The sequence below is a fragment of the Anas acuta genome, chromosome 8 (genome assembly GCF_963932015.1).
Source record: "Anas acuta chromosome 8, bAnaAcu1.1, whole genome shotgun sequence".
NCBI lineage: Eukaryota > Metazoa > Chordata > Aves > Anseriformes > Anatidae > Anas > Anas acuta.
The window spans coordinates 25,467,216-25,494,958 of NC_088986.1; the positions used below are offsets into that span (position 1 = coordinate 25,467,216).

Here is a 27,743-nt window from a genome sequence, read left to right on the forward strand (position 1 = left end):
ACCAAAGCATCTGCCAAACACAAGCTAGAAATAATGTTTATTTTTGCTGTTTGGAAAAGAACTTTCTTCTTCCCTGTGACACTAATTGAAACGAATAGTCCACTGATACGCAGAAGCCAATTGCTCTGCTAAAAGAAGTCTTATACAAAAATCAAGGTTTTCTTAGGATCTGTGGAAGCTACACTTCAAATCCAAGCTTTGCAAGTTTCTAGAGCAAAAATATTTTTACAACAACCAAAAGGAAAACATAACAATAGAAAAAGCATGACAGCTATGAATTAACACATTAATAGGTTTTAAAAGGCAATACAGTAACCACAGTCATTTTCTAATACAATCCCAATCTGAAAGCAGTTCATAACATTAGACAAAACTAGAGCAGGATACAAACAAGGTGGTTTTTTTTTCCATTTCTTATTTCTATAAATACTAGTAAGCACAGTACATTACCTTCATTTTTGGATGCTTGACATTTTACCTTCAGTACCAAATCAAAGGTACGTTCTGGATTTTCCCTAAGAGAAACAAACACAATTGATTAATCTTACAGATGTTTCAGACAGCGTAAATCATTTTCTACAGTGTTACACCTCTTCTGTTCTGTTTGTACAGAATAAATTAAAATAAATTAAAATTTCATTAAAATAAAATTAGAAATCAGATTGGTTCCTCCATGGAACTAAGTCACGTTTTCCTGTACAGTGTTAAAAAAAGAACAAGGAAGATAAATAAATCACATAATTTAGGTTGTTTGATTCTGTCATTGCATCAAAACAGCTTTTCAGTGGCTCTACCACGTTTAACAGTCGGGGAAAAAAAAAAAAAAGTACTACTAAAACCTTTATCAACTGATCAATTTGAAACACGCTAAAGGGAATCCCAGGCAGCCTTTTCTAAGGCTACCTCTCGTTTCTACTTAAGAGGAATAGTTTATCATTGAACTCCCATTTTAATGCCATGCTTTTGCCACTGTCCTTTGGATGTGCCTGATCACCACCACAAGGCCGCAGATCACCGAGCTTCCTCTGTCACAAGATATTGATCGTCAGTGTTACAGGCTGAATCTCAGGCACGATTCCACGAGTGAGAAAACACTGCGGCAGCGCCTGGGGATGGGCACGTTCCCGACCCAGCCAGCCAGAGGGTGTGGGGAGATGGGGCCCCCACTTTTAACAGCCACCCTGGGCAGTGCTGCGTCCTTTTGGTAAAGGCACACCTGATGGTAATGGAGGGCACATGCTAAAGCAGGTAGCGCTCGCCCTAATCCAAAACTACACTGTTATTAAAATAGTTCGAGTTGCCACTGCTCTACCATCCAGCTCTCTCTGGCTACCAAGCACGCTGCTATTTATATTAAAAACAAGCGGTATAACCGCACCCATATCAATTATCTATTTAACCACATAAAAGGCTGGCACTTGAACTCCTTTCTTCAGGTAATGCTCCTCCTGGAGTTGTAGGTAGATTAAAAAAAAAAAACGGACTTGGTTCCAAGTTTCTAGAACGCTTCAGACAAAGGGTGCAGTAAGTTAATGCTCCGTCATTTCTTTAAAGGCAGCTCTGAATGAAATCCAAAGGCTGAGCTGGGGAAAATTTCAGCTGTCACAAATTAATTGATTCAGTTCGTGCTTTCAGTGACCTCAGCACCATCATCGCCTGACATATGCAATTACAGTCTAATTCAGGTTACCGAGACATAGCCCTCCCATATCACAATCTTCCCTTGCATTATAATTTCAAGCATTTAGCTGGAGAAAAAACGCAGGACCCACAGACCCTGTGCACAGGCAATCCAGCCCTGCTCGGTTACAAGCCTGGGGGCTGGAGGTGAGGCTGGGGCTCAGGTCAGTGCCTCGCTCCTGCAGCTGGGAGCAGGTTCAGAGTGACACAGGAGAGGCTCAGCTTCACTTGGCCCGCCGAGGTCCTTCCTTCACACCAAGTGCCACTTCCCTGTGACCTTGCCCAAGCTGAGCTCGTTTCACCCCTCCACGTGTCCCTGGGCTGTTTTTAAGACGAACCAGCCCCCCTGTGCCAAACACCCAGCCAGGGCTCCCTGCTCCACAACCACCGGGCACACTGGGTGGGGGAATCCCTCACCACCCCCCCTACACCTGCCCTTCCAGAAGACCCCTCCCAGGCTCCCTCCCCACACGCAGCAGTGTCAGAGCCCCCGGAGGGCTGCTCGGCACCAGCCCTGTCCCTGCCCACCCCGCAGCTGGGTCCCCCCCGGCTGCACCTGCCGCAGGGGCAGGCGGCGGAGCGGCCCCGCAGCCCGGCCCCCAGCCCCCGGCCCCGCCACCATTTCACGGCCGAGCCCAGGGGCGCTGCCCCCCCCTCTGGTCCCCGGGGGCTGGCGGGCGGCGAGGGGCGGCCAAGGGGCTCCCCCCGCCGCCTCCCTGCCCTCCCCTGCCGCCGGTCGCCCCCGTGCCCGGCTGTCACTCAGCGGCCGGTGGGCGCCCCGCCGCCTCCCTCGCTCCCTCCCTTCTTTCCCTTCCCTTCCCCTCCTCTCCCCTCCTCTCCTCCCCCGCCGCGCCGGGCGGGCCCGGCAGGCCCCGAGGCCTCGTTGCGGGCGCCCCCCACTCACTTGATCCTGCTGTCCATGGCTGCATCGCGGGCCCCGGCCGGCACGGAGGGAGGCGGGGAGGGACGGGCGGGAGGGCAGCGCCGGCCCCGCTCCCCCCTTGGGCCCCGGGGGCGGCTCAGCGCGGCGGCGGGCGGCGGCCCATGGCTGCTCCCCTGCGCTGCGCTGCGCTCCCCCGGCTCGGGCCGCGACTGCGGCGGGGAGCGGCGGCGCCGCCTCCTCCCCCCGGCTCGCAGTTCCTGTTGCGGCGGCTCCGGCACCTTCTGGCGGCCAGGAAGGGCCCGGCCGCGGCGGCACCTGAGCCTCAGGGCCCGGGGCTGCTCCGCCGCCGGGCCCCGGAGCAGCCGGGGGGGCGCCCAGCCGGCCCCGGGCAGCCGCTGCCCGCTGCGCTGTCGGCGACAGGAGTGTCGCGACAGGCTGGCAGCATCGCCCCAGCCGGGCAGTGTGTCCCGCTCGCGGCCCTTTTTTATATGTGGTGGAGAAGTGAGGGGTTTTCTTGCTAAAGGTCATAAACTCGGGGTTGACCCGCGGTGACTTGGCCGGGCTGCAGCAGCTCGGGGAGGTGCCAGAGTAAGCGCAAACACACCTAAAAAAGCTTTACACCCTCCAGTCGGTTTGGAAAGGAAGGAGAAATAACACTGGCCTCCAGAGTCTGACAAGTCTCGCTCGGCTGATAGCCCAGCGCCCACCTACACCAAGCACCCTTCAGCAGGAACATAGCATGGGGGTAAGGGAAAGCACACACATAAACACACACACACACACAGACACACACACACAGACACACACACACACACATACACACACACATAAACACACACACACACACAGACACACACCTCCTTCTGCAACACCAGGCCAAAGAGAAAGCTTTGCTCATTTCACCCCCAGAAATCAATCATCGTATCAACAGTTGAAAAGAAGGAAAAGATTCAGGCCAATTATATATTAAACACATAAAACAGCATTAATGCATTACCGAGGCTGAAAGAATCGAATATTCAAAAGCCAGGAAATTACGAAGACGGGCTTTTCCAAAGCAATATCGTTTTGGCTTCGTTACACATCCTACACACCTCACAGGATATAGATTAAATAATAATAAAACGTAGCGAATGTGCAGCGAACCCAACTGGATGTTGTGGCAGAAACGCTAGCTTTGGGAGTTTCCTGGTTTTCAAGTACTTACTTTCCCAGCTTTCATTTTACAACAAGTTTTGGCTGTGTTTAGCAGACTGCATTTGCAGCTCCCCCTGAAGTAAATGAAATTGTCTGGGACTCTGCATCCGTAACACATAACCATGCACCTCACATAGCTCGGGGTTTGGCTTTTAGAGAAATCCTGAAACCTGGATCGTACACCACGAGAGGCCCTGGAAGCAGGCAGCCTTAACACACTGCTGCTAAATTTAACTTCTCTGATAAGATCAACCTGGACTAAAGGGCAGGGAAAGAGTGGGTGCGGTGCCTGCCCGTGCTCCACACCCAGAGATGGGCAGAGCAAAGCAGGGACAGATAGCCCGAGCAGATAGCCCAAGCCACTGGGCTGTGATGCCAGAGGCAGAGCGGCCGCATCCTGTACGCAGGGGAAGTGGCAGAAATAAAAGGGCTGCAGCAGCAGCAGCAGTGAGTCGAGCTGGGTGCAGCTCACTGAGAGTGCACGTGGGGAGGGAGGTGAATCGTGCCTGTACGCCTCTCTCTGCCTCCCTTCCGCCCTCCGTCTCGGGCCCCATATGCCCTATAAAACACACGGATTTCGAAACCCGTTGCCGCAAAAAATGGGCCACAATCTCGCTGGATTGAATTTGGATTGGGTGATTGCCCAAACAAAACAGTGAGACACTTTATGCATGGAAAAAACTCGATTTTGAAGCGTACCAGAAGGAGGACAAAAAGCTGTGCTTCAGGATTTCGGTAAACCAGTATTTTGGATTACATTAAATATTTTATAAGGCTGCTGTGAGTTTCTTTCGCTCTTGTTCTAAACTACTGGTGCTTGCCACTTTTCCGGACAGAAGAGCCATCTGACAGCCTGTCAGGTACGTCTGCTGTGCAGCCCTGGCCTGGCTCCAGGACCGGTGCCTTTCTGGGCAGATATGACCATCAGGTCCCTCAGAATTTATTTTGCTATAATTGGAGGAAAAAAAAGAAACAGGCAGGGTTTCTTTCCCAGAGTACCTACATGCCTTGTCACTAAGAGTAAAATGATCGGATCTTCAGGTGATAGATACACTGCCTCACGCCTTGCCTGCCTGCAGGAGGAGCAGAGAAAGTTCACGTGCAAAATAGAGGCCACACAAGATAAAACGCTGATGAGATGAGCCTCACATCTCTCACAGCCATTATTCCTGTCTCTGTGAAAACTTAAGGAGACCTCTCTGCCTAGGTTACACTTAGTTCGTATTTTCAAGACTGCCTTATAACCACAGCAGCTGGAGAGTTACTTTATTACTATTTTTTAATGAAACACAGTGTTTTAGGAAAGGTTCTGGTGTTCAAAACCACTTCTTCCTGCCTTGTTTTAACCCTGGGAAAGGGTTAAGGCAGAAGGAGAAACTGAAAGAAAATTCTGATAGCTACGCAGAGAATGGATTGCTTCAGCGTACTCTGAAGCTGCAAACATCTAGTTTACTTTTCATTAATTTTCTTTTTCTTTTCCAAATTAGAACCAAAAAACAAGTGATATTTGGACTTTTCAGAGTCAGCTATTCTATCAGGTAATCCAGAAGACAAAGCATTTTTATTTATGCTTTGTATAACTGTAAAATGGCTGAAGTCTGCCTAAGTTCTCCTTAAAAGGTTAGCGTAGGGACTAGTATAAGAGGATTTGCTGGAGGTGGGGGGACAGGGGAGAAGAACACTTATTTCATAGATATGAGCAATTAAAAACTTTGTAATTTAAAGATGAAGATTCTTACTCAGTCTTAATTGTAGCTAGCCAGCAGTAAATACTCATTACTCATCTTTGTACCACTGTAATAATGTGAAGGAACCCTAAAGCTCCTAGAGGTACATGTACCCACTGTTCGGCCCGTCTGTGCTGTCAGTAAAGGAGAGCTTGCTGCAATTCCAATGGGACCTGCAAGGCTCCGTTTTCTCCCTGACTGATTAACACATCGCAGTAAGTACAAGCTTGCATGAAAGACCCCCAAAATCTTACTTTACCCAAATCAGATAAGGAGAGGATGGATACACCAACAGGTCAGCTCCAACTCAAGGATCAACGTACCAAAACGTGTAGGATACATTGGAGTTTATAACCAAATTCAGTATGGAAACAACAGGAGACATAGTTGAGAAACACCAAACAAAAGTAAAAAATGAGCATCTGCCATTCTCTGCCAAATCAAAACCATGTGGGTTTGGGTCTATAAAAGTTATGCAGAGTGCAGTTCAAATCTCAAAAAGGGATATGAGAAACAGACAAGGAATGGCCACACATCATGTCACTTGGGAACAGTGGAGCAAGCAAGAAAAGTTACGTGAGAATCCAATCACTTTTTTAAAGCTGAAACCATTACGTACACACAGTTGGTGATTTTCTTTTGGCAGGGAGAAGGTAGAGGGGACAGAGAAGGGAAGAGCACACAGCCTGTGGAAACAACAATCTCTCTGTTAAGCATTTAGCATGGGGTGAATTTGAATCCTCCCCATGTGAACTGCAAACAAGTATGCTTCATGTGAGGAACCCGCAGGGACTGCAGGATTTACCCTACAAACAAAGGCAATCCTAGGAAATTATGGAGGTTTTAGCAATCGCTGACTGAATCCACCTCTCTACAGGTCAAATCTCCCACTCCACTCCCACTCCAACTGACTCCACCAAAGTTGTTTGTTGTTTTTTTTTTTTTTTCCCCCCGCTCAGTTCTGGGTTAGTAGAGAGTTTTTGCCACCCCTGTAAGGCAGACCACAGCCCTAACGAATTAAGGGATCTTAAGTATCACAGAAGTGTTCCTTGGCCAGGTATATTTAATTCAATAGTAAAACATACTACAAATTAAAACCAGAGAAACAAAAAAAGTCTTCCTCTTAAATGCTACCGAAAGCAGTAAGGAGATTTCCTGCAGAACGCTGTTAGCAGAGCTTGCGGAAAAAAGATGTTCACTCCTGGGAATATCAACAGGTTTGTCAAAAATGGCAAAGTAGGAAGAGATGCAACTTCCTATTGTGTGGTTATAACAAAACATTTCCTGGAACACGTTTGTATGATCAGAAATATATACCTTGTACCAAGAATGACTTCTTTGTTTGCCACAAACTCTGCCAATATGGGAATTGCTTTTAGTTCTTGTTCCTTCAAATGACTTCAAGTCATTTTATGCTATCTCAGCTGCTACCAGTGCAGCTCCTAACAATGTAATCACCTAATCACACCTCACAGACTTGGAAAACATTTCTTAGAGAAAAATACTGACCTCAGGGAGAATTTGCTGTTCATTTCAATGGGACTGGAGATGATTTTCTTACCCCCTTGTTTGTTATGCGTACTCATCACAAATTGTAAATGCAGAAACAATGTAATCTCCCTACACAAAATCCTCCAAATCTGCACATTCACAAACATCAATTTACTGATTAAACTTCTTGGCCATAATACTAACACAAGACAATACTTAAGAGAAAATACTTAAGAAACACAAGATACCTACACCAAGTCATTTCATAACTCGGCTTCTTTAGGCAGTCATTGACTCAAAGTAGACCTCTTCTAAGAAGCCTGTGAAGATTAACTAAACATATATAGTAAATATGCCTGCAATGATTCTTTGCATTTATTGACTATTTGCACAATTCATCCAACCATCTTTTTCATCTTTTAACATTATTTATTCTAAACAAACAAAAAAGTAAGAAGCTTAAGTTTTCCTGCATAAGAACAGTTTTTGATTTGAGAAAAATGCAAAGTAAATGTGATACCTTGAAAAGGTAGAGATGTGACTGAGTAGGACTTCTGTGTGAAACTTTTGTTGTGGTACCATTAAAGTTCAGGGATGCAACAACCCAGTAGCTGTCAATGTCCCCTCCGCAATGCTGCGTGCAAAGGCTAATCTGCCCAAACATGCATGCCCAGGTAAACACGGTCATAAATTAATCAGTGAGCACCCAGGGAGAGATCACTACTTAGATAGGAATGATGATTTCCAGGCTTTGTAATCAATACATCCTACCAAGGAGCCTGAGAAAACAGGTCTTCTTAAGCAGGTCAGCTGGCGTAGCTGTCAAACTCATCAGCTTACATTAGTATGCCGATTTAAAATGAACATTTTTATCACGATCAGTAACAGGACAAGTCGTTGCGTAGAAACTACCTGACTTGAAAATACATGACCCAGTTTGTATAAGATAGAATCATGATACTTTTTTGTTCCTTTTAGCTGTTTTTGTTGCTATGTAGAAAAGGTTTTGAAATATTCCATGCATTTTCTGTAAAGCAAGTGTCAAAATCTCTTTTGATTCTGAAATCAGATGCTTGTGCTACAAATTAAATTGTATTTAGTAAAACTTTAAATTGCAAGTTTAACAAAGAGGCTGAAGGAATTTATATGAATGCACATCCAGACTACAGAGTTTTAAGAGCTAAAATGCTCAAAAGGTTAAATGTTTATGATACGACTATATTAAGCATTTGTTTGTAGGTAGCATTTGCAAATCCTCACAATCTGATCTTTAGTACCTTTTGTTAGTTAGTGCCATAGCCTGCAGAAGATGTCAAGTACACGACTAGTAAATATTTACAAGCCTTCAGAAGGTTTAACCAGACATTTGCTTTACCCGTGTAGTCTTAATGTCTTACCAGTGGTCTGTATATAAATTTAGGAAAAAAAAAAAAAAAAAAGATAAATAATCTTTTCATGCATGCTAATCTCAGTTAATAGACAATTTAGGAAAATTCTTTGTGTGAATTTCTCATTTATTCAGATGGGAGTGCTGACAATCTAACAGCAGAACAAACCACCCAGCAGCTCTACTGCCCAAATCTAGCTTTGGCCTGCGAATACCAAGCATTTCTCGGTGGACGTTGATTATTCACAGGAGTGTCTGAAAACAAGCAGTGGTCTTTGCCCAGCTTCTGCTCAGATACAAGTCAGGCACCTCCAGCTGCCCCCCTGCAAGCACGTTCAAAGAAATGAACAACTGACAAGAGAAACTGAACTGCTCTCTTCTGATTGTAAAAAACAAACAAACAAACAAACAAAAAAAAAAAAAAAAAAAAAACACTCCCAGAAAGGTTCAAGAAACACTGATGGCCACGCCAAGGGAAAGTATCCAGCTCTTTCCCACAGTTAGTGATTACTGTGGAGATTTTTTCAGTCTAGCAGATAGTTTTCTAAGCATGAATGTTTTAGTGAGGCAGTGGGGTCAGCCGATACCTTTCCATATGCATGGCTTCTGTAGAAGTAAATCACTCATTCACATCATTCGCAAGTAAAAAACTCTTACCAGCTTGAACACATTCCTGCTGAGTAAATTCAGTTCATCTCTTAAAGCAAGGATATACTCCTCACACTTCTCATATATATATGTATTTTAAATGCTGTGGGTTGTTGGCTACCTGATGAATCTCGTACTCTTTATAATTACCATGGAGCAAGATTTTTTGCCATATTTGAAAGTTATTTTTAAAAAGTTCTACTCACAACGGTAAGAAATTGTTTTCTATCAGCCAAAAAAAAAAAAAAAAAAAAAAAAAAAGCCATACTGTTGTAATCTTCTGAATGTGGCTTCTTTCAGTGAGGCCAAATATACATAAAATTAGGAACTGAACTTTATTAAAATGAAAGTGTGTTAGAAGTGTGCAAGCTGTTTTGGAAACTGTCTGCTGTGTCTACCAAGAAGATTCCAAACCAGTAAATCAGGCCATAGTAAGTATTAAAAGAACAGTTTCCAGCTGTTTATTTATCATGGATTTAGGCCCTCTGTATGCACTGGCAAAACTATGAAAAACTGTACACTGACGTATGTTTTGTGTGGAAATCAGTTATAACAAAAAGCCTATTTCTCAGATCTACAAACAGTATTGGACTTATGATTAGCCAATAGCAGTGGCAAATTCTCATATTTATTTGCATATAGAGTAAAAAGCACTGTAAGGTTTCCCCATCAGGATGTCCTGCAGCTTCTCTAGTCCACGTGCTGGTATTGTGGCTGACAGAACATGAAGCCCACAGTGCCGGTGTCTCAGGCCACATATTTGTCCTTGTGTTTTACTCATCATTGCACCAGATAATTCAGCAATAGCATTTCTTCTTAGAAAAAGGCACCTTTCCTCTAATAACATAAAATTAATTGCTTAATATTGTTTCTCTAATGAAAAAATAGTGATGTTGCACAACATATGAATCATAATGTAGGTAGATATACAGCAAGCTTTCTGAAGATTTCCCACACCTCTGTTGCTATAACTGAGTCATGCAACTGGATCTCAGATAAATCACTGAAATATCACACACATCTTCTGCTGCTTTCTTCATATAAAGGTATAAGGACAATTGACCCCGTTATCTTTGTGTTAAATAGATATAAGCATTTCAGACAGATGGCTTTAGATCACTATATATATATATTTGCCATCTCTGAGTCATCACTGGATCAGATATTGAAGGCACTAAACTGACTGAGAGATTCTAGGCACAGCAGATGTGAGCATAATCTCCAGTAATCAACTAATAAAGTAAACGACCATGATTATTTGGATACTTACTGAAGATATTGAGTTTAATAACTGGCTATAATAAGATGGGCAGACGGGCATAACAGCTCAAGAAAAGCAAGACTGTCCTGGGGCAGTATGTGCACGCATTGTACAGCTGATGACATTAATTACTGGAGATAGTCCAGCTGCCTACTGCAACCACTGGAGCTGTAGAGCCAGTTTAAGAGCAGACAAACAGTAGGTAGGACTGCACGCTGCCTGGCATTTGAGAAGATGCACCTGAGAATTCAGAAAGACAGCAACAGCTACCCCAGGGCAGCCAGCCACCTCACCTTTTGATTGCAGGACTTCAGCCCTTGCTGATGTAAATGGGAGTCAAGGGTACTCCGCAGTTCTCAAGTGTCTCTGGAAGTCTGCCGCAGGATCAGGCCATTTTGTTCTTAGAGTGCCAGACAGGCACAGAAATTAAATCATATTGTTATTACTTATTTTGCACAGAATTCTCCATCTGCTGCTTTTCTCAATAGTTCCATTAGAAAGTCATTCTGCCTCGTACTCTATTATTAACAGATGTTGGAGCAGAATGATGTCTCTGTGTTCCTGGGACAGTTCGAAGTCTTGCTGAGTGCAAACCTCCGTGTGCTCCCCTAGCACCAAACTGACGCTGCAGCAAAGCAGCTCCCTGCCACATGAAACCCCACAGGTGGGAAGGGACCTCCAGAGGTCACCTCATCCAGCCTCCTGCTCGGAGCAGCTTGTGGAAGAGCGGCTGCTCAGATGCTGTGGAAGCATCGCCTGCTCCAGCCACCCACCATCCTGGTGGCCCTCACTGGACTCACGTCAGTGCGTCAGTGTCTTTCTCGGTATGGGGAGCCCAGAGCTGGATGCAGTGATCCAGCCCCACAAATCTTAAAGAGGGGACCGAAGACTTCCCCTCAGCAGCTGCCTATCTTCTCGCTGACCGACCCCAGAGCACAGCTGGCCTTTGTTGCTGGAAGGATGTGGCGCTGCCTCACTTTCACCACAGTGCCCACCAGATTCCCCAGGTCTTGTTCTGCAGTACCGCTTTCTGGCCAGCGAATCCCCACCTGTACCTTGAGCAACCACCTCATTCTAGGATGCTTCAGGAGCTCAGCTGACAGCTCCAGGCCAGCTGTTTTGCTGCTGTGACCAAAGCCAGTGGCAGCCCTGGTGAGGGCCTGCCTGCCCCTTCCCTGGGAGCTGCATGTGCCCTGAGGTTTCTGCGCCAGGCCCCAGTGGAGCTGCACTGTAGCAACACCAGCGCCCCGTCTCCTACCTCCCTGTTTCTCACCCCTATCCTGCCCTGCTGACTCAATTTCTGGTGGATTGGTTCCAGACCTGGCCCAGATCCTGTCAGAGAGGCTTGATGTCATGGCTTCTTGTCAGCAAGGCCGATGCCCTGCCTGCCTCACTGCCACCTCACCCCTTGCTGCCCGTTCCCTGACACGCTGTCACAAGAGCATGGGGCTTGGTGTCTACCACAATTGCCAAGCAGATTGCATTGGACTTTACCAACACCAGCCGGTTCTGTCAGCCCCTTGAATGTTCCCTCCTGGTCCCGCTGACCCATATACAACCAAGGGGCTGAAGCACTCCCCAGCTGCATTTGTCTCTGCCTGTGGGTGCTGCATGTCGCCACAGATTCTGCTAGCACACCTAGGGAGCCAGCAGATGAGAGGACCGCCTTCAACCTGCACCTTTTCAACCAGTTCTTCCTCATTTGTGAGTAACAAGTCCAGCAGAGCACCTCCCCTAGTCCCCTGTCAATCACCTGCTTCAGGAAAATGTCTTCAGTACACTACAAAAACTGCCTGGATTGCTCGGGCACGGCCCTGTTCCCATTCGAGCAGATACCAGGTGCATGAAGCTCTCTGTGAGCACCAGCACCTGTCCTAAAGAGGCACTCGGATAAAACAGAACTGAACAGTAATTCATGTCTATGCATGCAGCATGTTTAGACCTCTCATAACCCTGCACACACATTAGATGAGGATGAAACTCATCATGCACACCATAGCATCACCCAGCAGCACAGAGCAGGAAATGCAGCTAGAGCTGCGGTGCAACTGCAGCCAGCAGGACGATGCAGGCTGACACAGCACTGAGGCAAGACACTGAGACATCAAGCAAGACAGCGTCCTTTTAAGTCCTCGATTTGATGTCGACTCTGAAGAAGTGGGGATCACCACATCCTCCTCATCACTCCTTGGAGCCGTTCTTCTCATGATACTTCTGCCCCAAGACAGCCTTAGCAGCACATGACAACTGATGGGCTACATTAAAGTATCATCCTGAAATGCTCATTTACAAGAGTAAACTTTTTTATTTCTGTTGCAATGTCCTGAAAAACAAAGCAATGGTATCTCCCAAGGATCTTGTTGGTGTTAGCATGTAATTTCACTGCATCAGGTGGTCTAAAGGTGTGTTCCTACTGTTCTGCTAACTCCTTAGTTTCTTTGATGCCAGCTGTCAAACACACTGGTTTGTGCTCAGGCTCTACCATGCATCTATGGCAAAGATTATGACGAGCACTGCAAAAAGCATTGTGAAAACTGTTATCATTCAGAGCTTCATAGTTTTCTCATCTCATCTGGTATTGATTATTAACATTCAATGTACATAGGTTCATCAAGGCCAGGGCAGTTCCCCAGACCAGTTAGTCTGAAATTTGCCAAGTGAAAATATTTTGGATAGCTCAATAAATATTCCTGTTGCCATCATTTACACTTAATGTGAGTATATCTGTTAAAGACATGTGACCCCACAGTTTCAATCATTTGTTCCACATTTCCTATTAAATTACAAACCATTTTGAACTGTATTTTTCCCCTCAAATAACATAGTAAGCTTGGCAAGTGGGAAGACACAGGGAATAGTTTTATAAAACAATATGTCATTTTTCTTTCTCAAAGAACACGTCAGCCACTAGCAGACTCAGGAGATCTAACCCATATGAGCGTTCCTCGAATGTGTTACAAAACACAGGCAAAATCTTGCAAAAGAAATTTCTTTCTCCAATTTATAAACTTGAGATTGGAATTAGGTCTAATCCATCATTTAATATAGTTAATGAAAAAAAAATCATAAGGAAAAAATGCCTTTCTCTGTTTTCCATAGTAAAACTATAGGATATTTCCAGGCGCTGGTTAAGTGAATAAAACATGTTTTAAACTGTAAGACCTCCTTAACGAGCTCCTCGCTTATCCTGAAAACACGGTACACTGTAATTCTGATGTGACACAACTTATTTTCAGTTTTGTAATCTATAGAGTACATTAAAATTACATGCAGTGCAAAGCATTCTGCTCCCAATCTGCTCACGTCATAGAAGCTGTTTCATACTAGACATGGCAAGAGGTAGATAGCCTGTGGTGTTGGTAAACTGATCTAAATGCCTAAAGATGCTTTCTGCTGTTTTCACAAGACTACCCCTGTTATGCTATCAGTGAATAATTTGAATTTCTAATTATGTGGTCACCAACTTGCAACAACAGTAACCAAAAGAAATCATTTGTTAAAGTAACGACACATTCTTTTTTATTGTATGATGATTTCTGGCCTGCTGAAGAAGTCAAGCAGTATTTCCAGCAAATCTGGGCATTAACCAACACGAACTACCTTTAGCACACACAGCAAGTAGCATCCCCCCAGCCCATCTGCCGCGTCCTGCTGCACGAGCAATACGTGTAGCTCAACAGAGCCACTGAGACATCACAGAGCAGGGTTCTGCTGCCACAGCTGCTCTGCTGCTGAACTCACCCTGGAGTTACAGAGCTGCCCATGCTAACACCCAGCCGATTAACTAGGGACAAGCGAGGGTCTTCAGACAACTCCCTCCCCCATTTCCTGGTGACTGTTTCCACAATTATGCATCCAAGAATGAGTACTTGCAGAACCAGGCCATGGAAATATCTGCCAGAGAATCTTTTTCTTGATACCATAAAACCAAATCTGCAATCCCCTCACTGCTTTAGAAGAAGCTATATTGAAAACATATGTCCTGCAGCTGTACTGCAAGGCAAATAGGAGGCTGAACGACTGGGACAGCACTGACTGACCTGCGACCTGCTCGGGAGTTTTCTCTCTGCTGCCTTTGCTGTTAATTTGCTGTCTTTTTCCTCAAACAGAGGGGATTTGCAGAATCATCACAGAACTAACAGGTGCTTGGGAACAAGACAGTGTCCTAAGGAATAAGAACTAGTGGTGGAAAACCTGCCAATGTTCCTTGACAGAAAAGTTGCACTTTCTTTTCTAAATGGACCAGCATGCTTTTATATGACATGAAACAACAATGATATATACACAAAAGTAGGAAAAAAAAGAACAATAAACTGTGATTAATTAACCTTTTTTTAAAATTTCTCTCTGTCCTTAGCATGTCTTCAGATTTCCCTGTCTAATCATTTGTACCTATGGAATACTTACAATTTGTAAATGTCCTCTCTGCCTGAGAATTACCCTGGGAATGTCAATTAGCATTTTGTGTTTCACAGAATATTTTCCTGATGCTCATAAGTTCTGCAATCATTTTTGGGTAAAAAGTTAATAGTACTAAACTACTTGCGCAATCTGAACATTCAGAGAAGAAACCTTGACTTGACTACACTCAGTTCAACCTTGTCCATTCTGATATTTTCCAAAATATTCTCAAAATTATTTTCCTGTGTTTTTTCTCTTTCATATTCCTATGTCGGCAGATTCCTTCTCTCTGTAGGTAGTTCCTTGTCCTCAGTCTCCAGCGCTCTGTGCAGTTCTGCTGCCACTTATTGTTCAGATCCATCTTCTGTTCTCCTGCCACCAAACTCTTCCTGTGCCGAACTGAGGCACAGCCACCAGATAAAGCCTTTAGCACTGGGATGAAGTTGTGTTTCCCATTAAAAAAAAAAAAAAAAAAAAAAAAAAAAACTTTAATTCACTAGTTTATGTATAAATTGATCTTGAAATGCCTGGCTGAATATAAAGCATGCCTGAAATAAGAGCAGGAGAGGTCCCTCCGGAGAGGTCCCTCCGTCCCCTGCCACAGTTTGTGTGAACCCGTGTGGATCCGGCAGAAGACTGATTCAGTGTGGCAGGGGTGGGGGCTGAAGGAGACCAGTACTTCCACCCAAACAGAAACACAGGGTCCTCGCCAAATATGAGGGTGTTTTCTGGGGAGGGAGAGGAGTGTGATGATGCTAAACCAGAGGAGAGGAGAACACAAAGGTCTCTTTGTCAAGTTTCCAAGAGACAGTTGCCTTCACCCGTTCATGGTGGCAGAATGCTCCCCCTGGCCCGCTAACAAAGCTCGCCAGACACCCGCCCGCAAATACTTCACGCATCACTTCACTGCACAGACCCTTCTGTCCTCAGCATTTGTCCTGTATCAGTTTTTATCCACTGTGTCCTTGCAGACTCCTCCTGGGGAACCAATAACTTCACCTGTGAGACTGCTGTCACAGAAAGCAGCGCTGCCATTCCCAGTGAGCCCAGTGAATTTGTAACTGGGACTTGGGACCATAAGCATTAATGTATGATCTTTTTCACGGGCAAAGCTGTCTGATCAGATTCTGTCAGCAGGGAATCACAGACCAAGTTCCTGTCGGGGATCATTACTGGTTTGTTTTCCAAGTGTCAGTACAAAAAGCCCCCAAACTAAGAGGTCAGCTGTTAAGTTTGGCACCCCCAAACTCAGCTGTTAGCAACAGAAATACAGAGAGCACTCCGAATCAAGAAGTTGCACACAGTTACGCTGCTTCCGTCTACTGCACCTTTAGACACTGAAGGATGTTTGTGCAGCAACAGGAAATTAATTTTGTGCTCATTCAAACGCACTTCGTTACCAGATGAGTCACTGTGGTCTTCCTCTCCTGACACAAGTTTGTGTTTGTTTGCTTTTCCAGTTTTCACTTTGCATACGCGAACGCTCTCCTCCATCCACTTGTAAAGTTCACTGTTATCTTGATAATGTTTTTCCATTTCTCAGAACGGCTTCATGTTTTTTAAAATCCTCCTAAGCCCAAAATAACAGCCTGCACTTAAACGCAGGAATAGAAATGTCAGAGGAGACAGATTTTGCCCCAGATCATTAACATCAGTCTATCTTCACAGAAGTTAGGTGATTTATGCCAGCTGATGTTTTGGCTCTGCATTTTAGGCTTCCAATAAGAAAGTATAGAAACAATACTGACAGGGATCTAGAGAGTTATAAAAAAAATAGACTTGAAAATATTATTTTAAGATTTCATTTGTGCATTTTTGTATAAAACCCAAATGTTTACTAATCAGGTCAAAGCATGTGTCTATTCAGGAGCCATCACAGTATTGTTGAAGAATTTGGCAAAATTCTCAGCTCTACGCTAGTTTATAGCTCTTTTTGCCAGAATGCTCTGTCATTTTCCAAGAAATGTGTATTTCTTGGACTCATTGTCCCAGCTGGTTTATTGATTTCATGGTTTGCCTTTCCAAATCACTGTTCCAGCTCATTGATGATTCTATCCAGTGCTGGTTACACAAAATGTTGCTGAAAGTCATCTTTACTTTGAAAAGCCATGTGTTGACCAGTATTTTTAGTTGACAGATATACTTAGCCAAGCTGACAATCTCCAAATTTTCTACTTCTGTGTTTTTTCCGCAGAAGGCAATGAGCTGTTTTCTGCAATAAACTCTTCTGTTTTGCCCATACTTATGGCCACAATCCACACTCTAAATCACTGTCTGCATTATTTTAACATAAATCCCCTTTCAAATACCCTTCTAATTCAATGGCATGCTGTAAATCAAATGCACACTATTATAACTGCCTTGAGACTCTACCGGAGCTCTTCAAATATACTCTTTAAAAGCACTGAGTTTATGGCAAGCTTCAGGGTAAATTTACAGCATGATACACAAAGACTTAGTCACAGGATAAAATTCTGCATGCAGAGAAGCTTAATAGTTTGGTCTTCTCAAACACACAGGTGGTTCACTTTAGAAATATATATAGTCCCACTGAAGTTAATGGAATTACGTGTATGCTTAAGGTCAAGTGTATGCCTAAGTATTTTCAGGAGTATCTCCGGTATTCCATTTATCTAAAGAGCTACGCATTTAAAATCTTACCTTTAGCAACCAGCTAGAATTTTTCTCTTCCAGAGTGCTTCATAGACTTTTGGGGTGGCTGCCAGATTCTGGTGCCTAGCAAAACTTGCTAAAAAGACTCCATTGGCTTAGATCATCAAGAGATTGGCTTCAGTTAGTCACACTGATTAAAATAATTTCTAACAAGTGGACCAGGGCAATACAGTCAGACACAAACTACCCCCAGGGGCATGTGTACGGCCATCTCAGCTCATTCTTACAGTTTACAACAAGGAGGTACGCTACCGGTCTGCAGAGCTTTAGTAAGCAAAGGGGAACACAGGCAAAATGGCACTGCCTGCCTCACCCCCTGCAAGAAAAAAAAAAAAAAGATAGAAAACCTCAACACGACTCCCACCCACCTCTGGCCTGCCTCTTGTCCCTGCTCCCCAGGGACCATGGAGAAGCCCACCTCTGCCAGGCCGCCTCTGACTGCTTCTTTCTCTGCTTCGCATGCACACCCCAGGCTGAAAGCATTTCTACCCGGCTGATTAGAAAGGATATCAAGATGACATCTGTGATGATGAAGACCACGAGCAGCATGAACAGTACTCCTCGTTGTTTGGTATAAATTAAGATATTAGATGTTTTCCAAGAGATTTCCACCAGCGCACAGCAGCTCCACTGCAAACCTGCGGCAACAAACCAGGACTAACTCTGAAGAACAGCAATAAGGAACAAGCAGTCTGTGCTTCAAAGCCCAACTTTCTGATCATCTTGTCAGCAGTAATAGGCTCCATAACAATAACAGACAGGACATGTTGAAAATGCTAAAAAAATAAAAAAGAAAAAAAAAATAGACTGGCTAATAAACTGGTACAGCAGTTTTACTGTACCATAAGCCAAGAGAAAATGTCTCAATGTACTTGCCTTCCAAAGGAGTCCCAAAGGAGGAGTCCAGATTGCAATTTAAGTCTAGATTGCCTGATTTATTAAGCTCCTCTTCTGCTGAATTCAGCCGCCTACAGAAACTAATCCCAACATCATACCTTTTTGAGAAAGCTAAATATTATTCTCTATTCACCAGGCAGAGAACCTAAATCAGGAAGATTAAACAATTTGCTGAACAGCACAGGGCAATTTATTGGCAACTGCAGACCACACAAATGCCACTTTCTGCCCCGGTGTTTCGGATCAGCACCAAACACTATGGTGAACAATTGCTTATTTTGTCTGAAAAACAGCTTCTTCCAATCCAACAGAACCCAGGTAACAAAGCGTCCTTGTGCAGTCCCTCAGCTGTTTAGGAGGTCTTCCCACTAGGTCAGTGTCATAACATAGCTAATTAGCACAGATAGATTTATTCATTTATGGCCACCTCAGATCACACGATGAGGCTGTGGGTGCTAGCTGGAGGCCTGACGCAGTGCCCTCACTCATGTAGATGATTTCTTGCAGCACATAACCACCTCAGTCAGTGACACTCCACATCGGACTTACCCACGAGCGTGTAAAGTCCCAGAACCACAGCCATCAAGCTTAGCAGCTCAACAGATACTAAAATTAAACATCCGATTATATATCATATTTCTGAGCGGCTTAAAATAGATGCCTGCCTTTACTATCATTTATACAATACCATAAACTTGAACAGAGAAATGAAGACAGAAGCTCACTGGTGTGTGACTGACCACGGATGATGTACAGATATTCAAAGCCTAGGGAACGTGTCACCCTAACCACCGGCCAGGTACCTACAGCTGGTGCTTAAGAAGATACTACAAAGAGGTAGAATTATCTCTCAGTGTTGTAATAAACTATACTAAAATAAGAAAGGATAGCACAGACAAATATTTAAATTTTGTTTTAAATAACGTGGAAGAAGTATGAGAAGTTCTAGAGAGGTCACCAAGACAACCTATTACCGAAACCCACTCTTATTAGAAAGCTGAATATAAACAGTTCTATCGTGAGCATTTTTAACTTTGCTCATATGAACCAGTGTCTTCTACTAATGATTTGTCAGAGTTATTCCTGAACATGGCAGCTGACAGATTTCTTTATGAGATAATTATTGAACTGACAAACAGGGCTATTTTAGACTTCACATCAGAAATGATGTTATGGAAGACTTGCACATTCAAAATACATTTGAATTAAGTAATCAGAAGTGGAGTCTAGTTAAATGGAAAAAGAACCAAATGTAGATCTAGAAGTATGATTTCTATTTCAAAAGGACATTTCCTTCTTTCTTCAGGAAGAGGAAACTAAGTAAATTGTCCCGAAGAAAGCAAAAATACGAGCACTAAGGAGCCTTGAAGTTTCCTTGCATGAAGTGTGCTAAATCAACCTGGAACTTGTAAGTTGGGAAAGCTTGGGAAGGGGCTCCAGGAGTAGCCAGGTCATAGCCATTTCCAAAAGAATTTTAGGAGTAAGCATGGAAGCTAATACAAGCCGATAAGACTGGCACATCAGAGAAAAACAAATCCAACAGCCACCACCTATGCCAGGTGAGGTATTTCCAGTAGAAACAAGCCAATGGTTCATCCAGTTAAGCAAAACAAATGCTGTGAGGGCAGCTGATCACAATTTCTCAACCGTCCTGGAAGCTGCTAGCACCAAACGCTATTAGCCTCAGTTATAACAATTGTGTTAAAAAAAAAAAAAAAAAAAAAAAAAAAAAAAAAAAAAAAAAAGGCTTTGTGGAGGGTTAGAGAGGAAATAAGGTTTCTTAGAAAAGTTTTGAAACAGCCTCCCAGTAGGGGCAGAGAGAGCAAACACCCAGCTAGTTTTATAATACATTACGAAAGGACAATGACTGCCATTGCTTGGATTAGACACGGAACCAGGGACCAAAAGGGTCCTTCCAGACCTCCACCCCAGGCCCTATCTTTAGCTTACTGTTCTCCCTTTTTCTAGATACCCTAATAAGTAAATGCACTTTCTTGCACTTTACTGAGTTGTACAATATGGCTTCAGGGAAAACAATAACCAAGCTCTTGTGCATGTTTTTCCCAGAGCCAGGGACTGGAGCCATGGCATTTGGACGAAAAAATCTTTATTCTTGCCCAGTTTTCTTCTGTGGAGCCAAAGTGTCTGATCCTGCTGGCATCCAGTTTCAGTTCTGATTTCAGTCCAGTAACCTGGTAACTCTGGACCGCGATCTTTTACGCTGCAGGGTTTTTGATGGTCTCTGTGGCCAAGTTTATCGTCACCACCCCTCACAGCACACTCTCGCTGCTGCCTGGGTTAGGTTGTTTGTCACTGTGTTTTCTGGCCTCTCTACCCTGAAGTTCACAGAACTGACATGTAAACTGCTTTTCTCCTTTACTCCTTTCTTTCCCTGATTGTACAAAATTGCTCTGAAGAATCACGTCATCTGTTTCAGTCATCTTTGCTTTTGGCAAGTGTGTTTCAATATCCATTTCCTGATCCTATTCCTAAATAATCATAAATAGAAAAATGTGAATATAAATATGCCAGTATGAAGCTAATGCCAGATGACTCTTATGTCCCCAACGTCCTATATAATACCAATGCAATCAACATTTCAAATCCTGCAAAAGGTTTTTGCATTTGCATTGTCACAGAGGGCTCCACGAAGCTGAGGCTACATACAGCGCTGGGGTTGTGTGGCACGCCAGCCAGCCCAGATGAAAGATCACAGCTTGGGATTTTAGGCTCAAAAACTAGAAGCAAGGATGACATTTTCTAGATGGCACCATACTGCAACGTAGGCAAGTAAATGCAAAACTCACTGGGATAAGCACTTCTCATCCCATGGTCTGACAGGAGAACAAGGAACAGCCTCTCCTCTGACTTGGAAAAGAAGTTTTGCAGGAGCACAGGGGCTTGTTGCTGCTATGACAGAGATGCAGATTTCCCTGTTATTTGAGATCTACATGCTCTTAATCTTTCTCTAAGTCTTCATTTACTTTCTCTTTTAACATTTCCCTGGCTGAGTGACTACTTCCTTTTGTTACCAGCCAGACAAAGCAGACTTCAGCATCTGCTTTCTCATCAGTTAAGAGGGAAAAAGGCACTGACCTAGCGTACGCAGCTTGCTGTTTCTCCAGGACACCAGAAAACAAGAAAATTAAAAATCTACACCAGCAAGTTGCTGTTAATTCCTATGAACTCTAGGTCTCAACAGCCTGGTGGATTGATGGATGCCTCTCTGACTTTTACAGTGGAAGATCTGCATTGCATTCAGCAGTTTCCACTGATTTTAGAGAGGCCCAGGTTTCATCTTCTGTACTCCCGAGGATTTTTATTACACCTACACGTATATTGCAGACCAGCACTCTTACACAGAGTGGGTAAGGAGTCCTGTCTCGCTTTGGAGAACAAATGATTCTGATGAGTCCTGGTATATTCTCCAGCTAATCTTTTCAATTTAGCACAGAGGAAATTGAAACAACGTTTTCAAAAGCCTTTCTATCTGCCAATCCATATCCCGAGGCAGGAGAAAGCTCAACACATCACGATTTGCTTTGCTCGCCCCCCATCCCATACGTCAGGCTTTGCTGAAGAGCAAAAGAGCAACAGGGAGGGAAGCTGCCCACCTGCCTGCTTCTGGCACCTGTGGTCTGGTCGGGCATCACCCTCCAGGGGTAAGGGAAAATCACACCTTTCTGCTAGGGACTGGACACAATCATCTGGAAGAAGCTTAGAAAAAAAAAAAATAGGTTCTTTTTTTCTTCTTTAAACTGAACCAGCCCCCAGCTGGCCAGGCAGTGTGCAGGGCTGGCAGAGGAGGAGCAGGAAGGCCTCTGGCCAGGGGCCACTCCAGTGAGGAGAGTTTTCCACTGGAGATCAACATCGCTGCTGAGAGCGGCAGGCTCAACAGCAAGGGGCAGTAGCTGGTAGTTTCTTTTAAAAGATTTAAATCATGGCTTGTCCAACCCAGTAGCTGACCTGCTTAAAGAAAACCTTATTTTGTGCTCTACTGAAATAGCCTTCAGGGACAGGAGCCTGCCCGGTGTGCTCGCTCCAAGGACAAGGTTCAGCCGCGTCGCCCCAGTGCCCTACCAGACCTCTGCTCTCATCGCACAGTCGCTGAGCTGTGGTTTCCTGAGCAGTGCACGGCAGCACTGCTGCCCACGAGCAGGCAGCAAGGACACTGGCACAACCACCCCTTTCAGAGCTACGGCTTTCTTGGGAAGACAAACATCTCCCTCCCTCACCAACATCAGCATCAGATGAGACCATCTCGCAGCCCAGCACCAGGACCTCACTTCTGGCCTCAGAGGTATGTTGCCTTGCTTTGGCATAACCTTCCAAATTAATCTCCTGAGTCCCGATGAACTCGGAAGAAAGGCAGAGTGCTCCTGACCGCTGCCAGGGGGGACGTGGAGCCGTGCCAGGCTCAGCCCCAGCTGTGGGAGGAACCCACACCGGCCAAAGGGAGGAGGACAGACTTTGTGCGTAACGCAGCAAAGCAGAAAATAACTCTTTCATGGGCAGGTTTGGAGCTTCTCCGTTTATTTTCATTCCAGTGCAGAAACGTCGCGGTCGGTTTCCGACACGCCGGCTGAGTGACCGAGCAGCTCCGAAGCACAGAGCTGCCCTGGGGCAGTGCCTGGCTGTCACCGAGTGCCAGCAGACTGTCACATCAGGCTGTGCCGGGCTCCAGCAAGGCTGCAGGACTGACCCCCCACTGCCATTCCACCCAGGTGGCTGAGAAAAGGTGCTCGATACCACCTAGCTTGCAATTATAAGCATAAAGGGCCCTATAAAACGCTGGGGGGGGTTAATAGTAATGTAAGTAGCAATGTTTTCCAAAGTGGAAAATACCGACAGGGCCGCTAATTTCACATGGGATTTCTGTACAAGCTCTCAGTTCTGTTATGTTCTAATTAGTTTTCCTTACCCGTGCCCTGAGCACACCAGCAGGCTGGGCAGCTCCCCCTGTGCCAAGGCTTCAGCTGCCCCTGCTGAAGCGAGCCTGTTCCTGCTGCTCTGGGAAGCGCCGTGGGACACCCTGCTGCCCCGGCCCTCAGCTGGGAGCTGGCTTCGGGGTAAAAAAAAAAAAAAAAAAAAAAAGTTTCCCTCTAAAAATCAGTTAGGGGAGTATCTAATTGCAAAGATAAGTTTAGCTCCCAAAATTCTTGTAGTCTGTCAAGCACTAAATTTGTTTGAAGAGTCCCTGCAACCATTATTTTTAATAGTCCAGTTCTTAATAAAAATGCTTCAAGGTTGTTGCTATGGAGTACCTAGATCACCTGCAGCTATAAGAATGAGCATCCAGTAATGTATAATGGATGCTGAGGCTGTACTTAGTTTTGCCCAGGGCTTGTTTTGCCTTAAAATGTTGAGTTTTGTTTTGGGCTTGCTTGTTTCAATAATATTTGTTGTAGTTTTCAAGGGCTTAGCAGTAGTCCAGGGAGGATTCTAGTGCTGGGGTTTTACATTTACATATAGCAAGTACTAAACTTTGTCCAGTAGTTGATCTTCAACTCATCCAAGAGGAGTTTTAGCAGAATATTGTTCCTGCTAGGACCACTGGCAGGCAGGATAACAGGGCAGGAGGCTGGTCTGCCTTTTCCATGGGACAGGGGAGAAAGGGAGAGGTTCCCTGTCCACTCCCCGTTCAGACGAGGTGCTAACCAAAAGCAGGGAGCCCTCTACACTCCCAAGTCTGTATTTCAAGGGAAACAGAGGACTTCTATCTTTGTGAATAGTGCTGAAAGCCAGCGATACTGGATAGACATTCAGAATGATTCATGAAACTGCAGAACTGTAGCCCTTATCAATCCCAGATGGCAGGGGAACTTCACCTTTTACATGAATACTGATGTCTGAACCTTATTTACCTGTGACCGAAACAACCACAGCCCTCTAATACTTAGCTTTATCTTCCAACTTAACATCCATTTAATCACTTCAAAAAGCTTGAGAGTTTGTCAGCTCCAGAACTGAACAGATTTTGTCAAGTTTCTAGCTACCTGATGACACCAGGTTATTTTCATCTTACAGATGACAATGAAAGCAGTTGTTTTTTCAAGGCACTTATCCACCACAATGTATGGGTAACTGCTCAGCACTTCCAGAAACAGGTGTGTGCTTCTGAAAGTACTCTTTTCCTTGATCACCTTTGTCAAAGACCACCTAGGTCATTTTTTATGTATTTATTTTTAAACAGCGGCAAAAGTTCCCCTGCCTTTGATCACTCCTGGGATAAGCTTCCAATGCAAACCCAGCTGTAGGTCCTGAATTTACCAGTCAAAATATTCCAAACCTTGCAGCGTTCAGTAATTTCCAATAGCTACTACAGCTCTAAAGTTCAGTGCAGGCCCTCACCTGTGTTTACTGAAGAAAATAAACATCCACAGAGGCCCACCAAAAAAAAAAAAAAAAAAAAGAAATCAGAGAAGGGGGTTAACTTTTTGATTCACTTTTTCCACCAGTGGCAATGATTCCCTGCAAGCACATTAGTGGGGACCGGGGAAACCTGAGTACCATTACCTCAGCCTGTGAAGCCAGCCAGAGCAAGTTAATTCTGGATGACTAACTGCTCCACAAAACCCCGGAGATCAATGACAGAATGGCTTGTGAGAGTCTATGGGATGAGGACCGAGACAGGCTGTAAATAAGCACAAACTCCCCCAAATACGTGATCCTGTTCGCTACCGCTGCGTGTAGACACACAGATCTACCAGACAGTGCCTTTAAAAGGAGTCTGGAACTCAGCAGACAGGAGGTTCATCCCACAAACCGTCCCACTGGTGTTTTCTCCACACAATGTAATGACAAAAGTAACAGGTATTGTCAGAGGCCTTTCACAGTTACAGCACCCTAGCCTGGGCTGTTTGCTGGATGCTAGGCACCTTTACACTGTGCCATGCTGGAGAACCTGAAGGCTTTTTACAAAAACAGTCAGCCTTCACAAACCTTCAGCTCCTGGCACATGGATGACTCTACAAGGATTTTTTTTTAATCACTTCAGTTAGAAGAGCAGCGTGGCTCACAGACCTGCTCAATCCACGGGACCACAGTGCTGAGATGAAGGGCAAAAAGGGCACAAGAAAGCTGTCGGAAATCCCCATTTTCCTCTCTGTTTGTGGAAAAAGTAGAGAAATTGTTGGATCAGAACAGCATACCTTGTTACACAGAACACAAAAATCTTACCTTTTGTCCATTAGCTAGCAATGTATTCAGGTAAATACATTTTACATTACATATATATCTTAGACAAATTATTCCATTATGAAATGAAAGATTTTTAATGTGTCCTTTGCCATTTAAAGTGTTCCTGTTCTTACAGGATTCAAGCAACTGTCCCTTAAAGCATGCCAGGGACACGTGAATGATAATGCAAACATTGGCAAGGGAGTCTGAATAGGACCACAAAATTTCTCTTGAATTTTCCTCAACTTTTAAAATCATGAGTTTGTACCTGCCAGCATGTATATAACCTGCTGGTATTAAACCATCCAATAATCAAGAATGATTATGCCTAATTCTGTTCAGGCATAAATCAGAGCAGCTCCACTGAAGCAAACCCAACTTGCTGCAGACCAGAGGGCCTGCACGCGGTGGTTCTGGGCATTGCTGCGCCCCACAAAGGGCCCTGTGAAACTACGGCAATGCGTACAGACACACGGGCTGTTTTCTGTAGAAAGCCAGAAGCGATGGGAAGAAATTCACCAACATCACAAGGACGCGGCCCCCACAGACAAAGGCTGTCCCCATGCCTCTCTGAGCTCCTGCGTTAAGACCACAGCTCCAGATCCACAAAAAAGCTGTGATGCTTCCCTTCAAGATGCTCGGTGCTGTTACAGATGTGCAGCCCCAGGTCAGGAGGACATCCCCCTGCATGTGTGGGAGCAGGGCCAGCCCCAGGCCACCACAGCCCCTGCCCACCTCCCCAGCCATGGCTGACAGCAGCTTTGCTCCGGCTCTTTGAGGCCCATGTCTGCAGTCTCCTGTAGCTCAGGTAGAGCTGGGTGTAGCAGCAACTCCATGAATAGATGAAGAAAATGAGCACAGGAACCAAGAGGTTGACCAGCCAAGGGGGCAGCCTGCATATGGACCAAAGTCCAGAGCTCTTCTGCCACCCTTCCTCATTCACTCCAGATATGAGGAGCTGAAGGCAGCTGCATTAACTCACCAGATCCAACAGGGCACATCTACATTCTGGCAAAAACTTGAAGGAAGTTGCATTGTCACCTATGTCTGCCATGGCTACAGAAATAATTGCACACGTAATTTGCATATGCAAATCATCCCCAGCTTTCATTAATCTGTCCCTAAAAGTGCTGCCAAGGAAGTGGGAGGTCTATTTAAGGATAGATTCAGAGGGATAAACTAATTGTTTTTTAATAGAGCAATTCTCCCATTTTATTTAAGTCCTTTCTTAGCCACTGTGCACCATTAGCAGATGAAATAACATCTAATCAGGCTATCACATTATTGTATTTTTGCACAAGCCAACAAATGCTTAATGGTTTTTATTTTAGAAGCAAAAAGATTCATATTACAGGAGATTAATGCTGTGAAAAAAATCTATATTAATATCTCTGCAATAAAGGGTATGAGTTAATGGATAGATGACCCAGTTACAAAAACGTGGAGGTTTTAAAAAATTCAATACGATGTATTTTTAAACCTCACACTGTTAAGTCTTTGAATATACTTCTACAAAGAAGCCTTCTGTTATGCAAAAATGTTGTACACCCTGGCACAGAAACACGAATTCAATTTTAATTGAAAGAAATCCTGACACCCTCTCACCTAGGAAGCAGGCTTATATTCCGTAATGAAGGCAGCATTCAGGCTTGATGGGCAATATCCTCTGCTGCCTGCCTGAGTTTTGATCCAGCAGCAAGCAGAGGCTCTGCAGTTATGGCCAAGAAGGTAAGAACTGCTTTCGACCACCCCAGCCCACATTCCCTTCGTCTCCGGGCCAGGCAGCCGAACAGCTGGTGCTGCCACCAAGAGCAGCAGCTTAACGGGCATCAAGGGGCACAGCGCTCCCGTCGCTCCGCTGACGGCATCCTACAGAGGAAGCCTTGAGGAAGAGAACATCACCTGTCTCCTGCAGCCCTCACCCACTCAATGCACAGCAGCTATAGCTCCTGCACTGCATAGCTAAGCAGTTCTACATGCTAAGAACTGAACTGAGCACAAGTTTGTTGTCAGAACAAACTAAAAACTGAGAATGCCTTAATGCATTATAGACATTTCCAGGTCTTTAATGAACAGTATTTTTGCCTGCTCCACAAGTTCTGCTTGCTCACCCATTTTTTCCTCCCTTCTCCAGCCAGCTCCTACCACTCAGTTTCAAAGCAGCCCAGCATCAGTTACATTTTCTTCATTCCCTTGCCAGCTACTCCAACATCACCCAATGAAACTCCTGAATTTCACGTCTTCTGAGCAAGATGCTCCAGACAAGGCACTCAGCTCAAGCCTGAGCCTTGCCACGTTGTGGCAACAGTGCCTAGTGAG

At 44.7% G+C, this 27,743-nt stretch overlaps 1 protein-coding gene and 1 long non-coding RNA gene across 5 annotated transcripts in view; one reads left to right on the forward strand and one right to left on the reverse strand.

Moving 5' to 3' along the window:
- Positions 1–27,743, reverse strand: part of DENND1B (DENN domain containing 1B) — a 188,316-nt gene that overhangs the window by 155,264 nt on the left and 5,309 nt on the right. The window contains exons 1-2 of one of the 4 annotated variants that reach the window (XM_068689754.1): positions 2,585–3,023; positions 451–515 (exon numbers count right to left, since the gene is read on the reverse strand). In XM_068689754.1, the coding sequence (XP_068545855.1) occupies positions 451–515; positions 2,585–2,601 (82 nt within the window). In that variant the 5' untranslated portion in view covers positions 2,602–3,023. Of the gene's footprint in view, positions 1–450; positions 516–903; positions 1,734–2,584; positions 3,024–27,743 lie in introns of those variants that run through there. The other 3 variants (XM_068689752.1, XM_068689755.1, XM_068689753.1) reach the window with 3 other exon arrangements.
- On the forward strand, positions 22,064–27,323 carry LOC137860024 (uncharacterized). Its single transcript, XR_011098711.1, has 3 exons — positions 22,064–22,545; positions 24,273–24,352; positions 25,561–27,323. It is a non-coding gene; the product is annotated as an uncharacterized lncRNA (long non-coding RNA).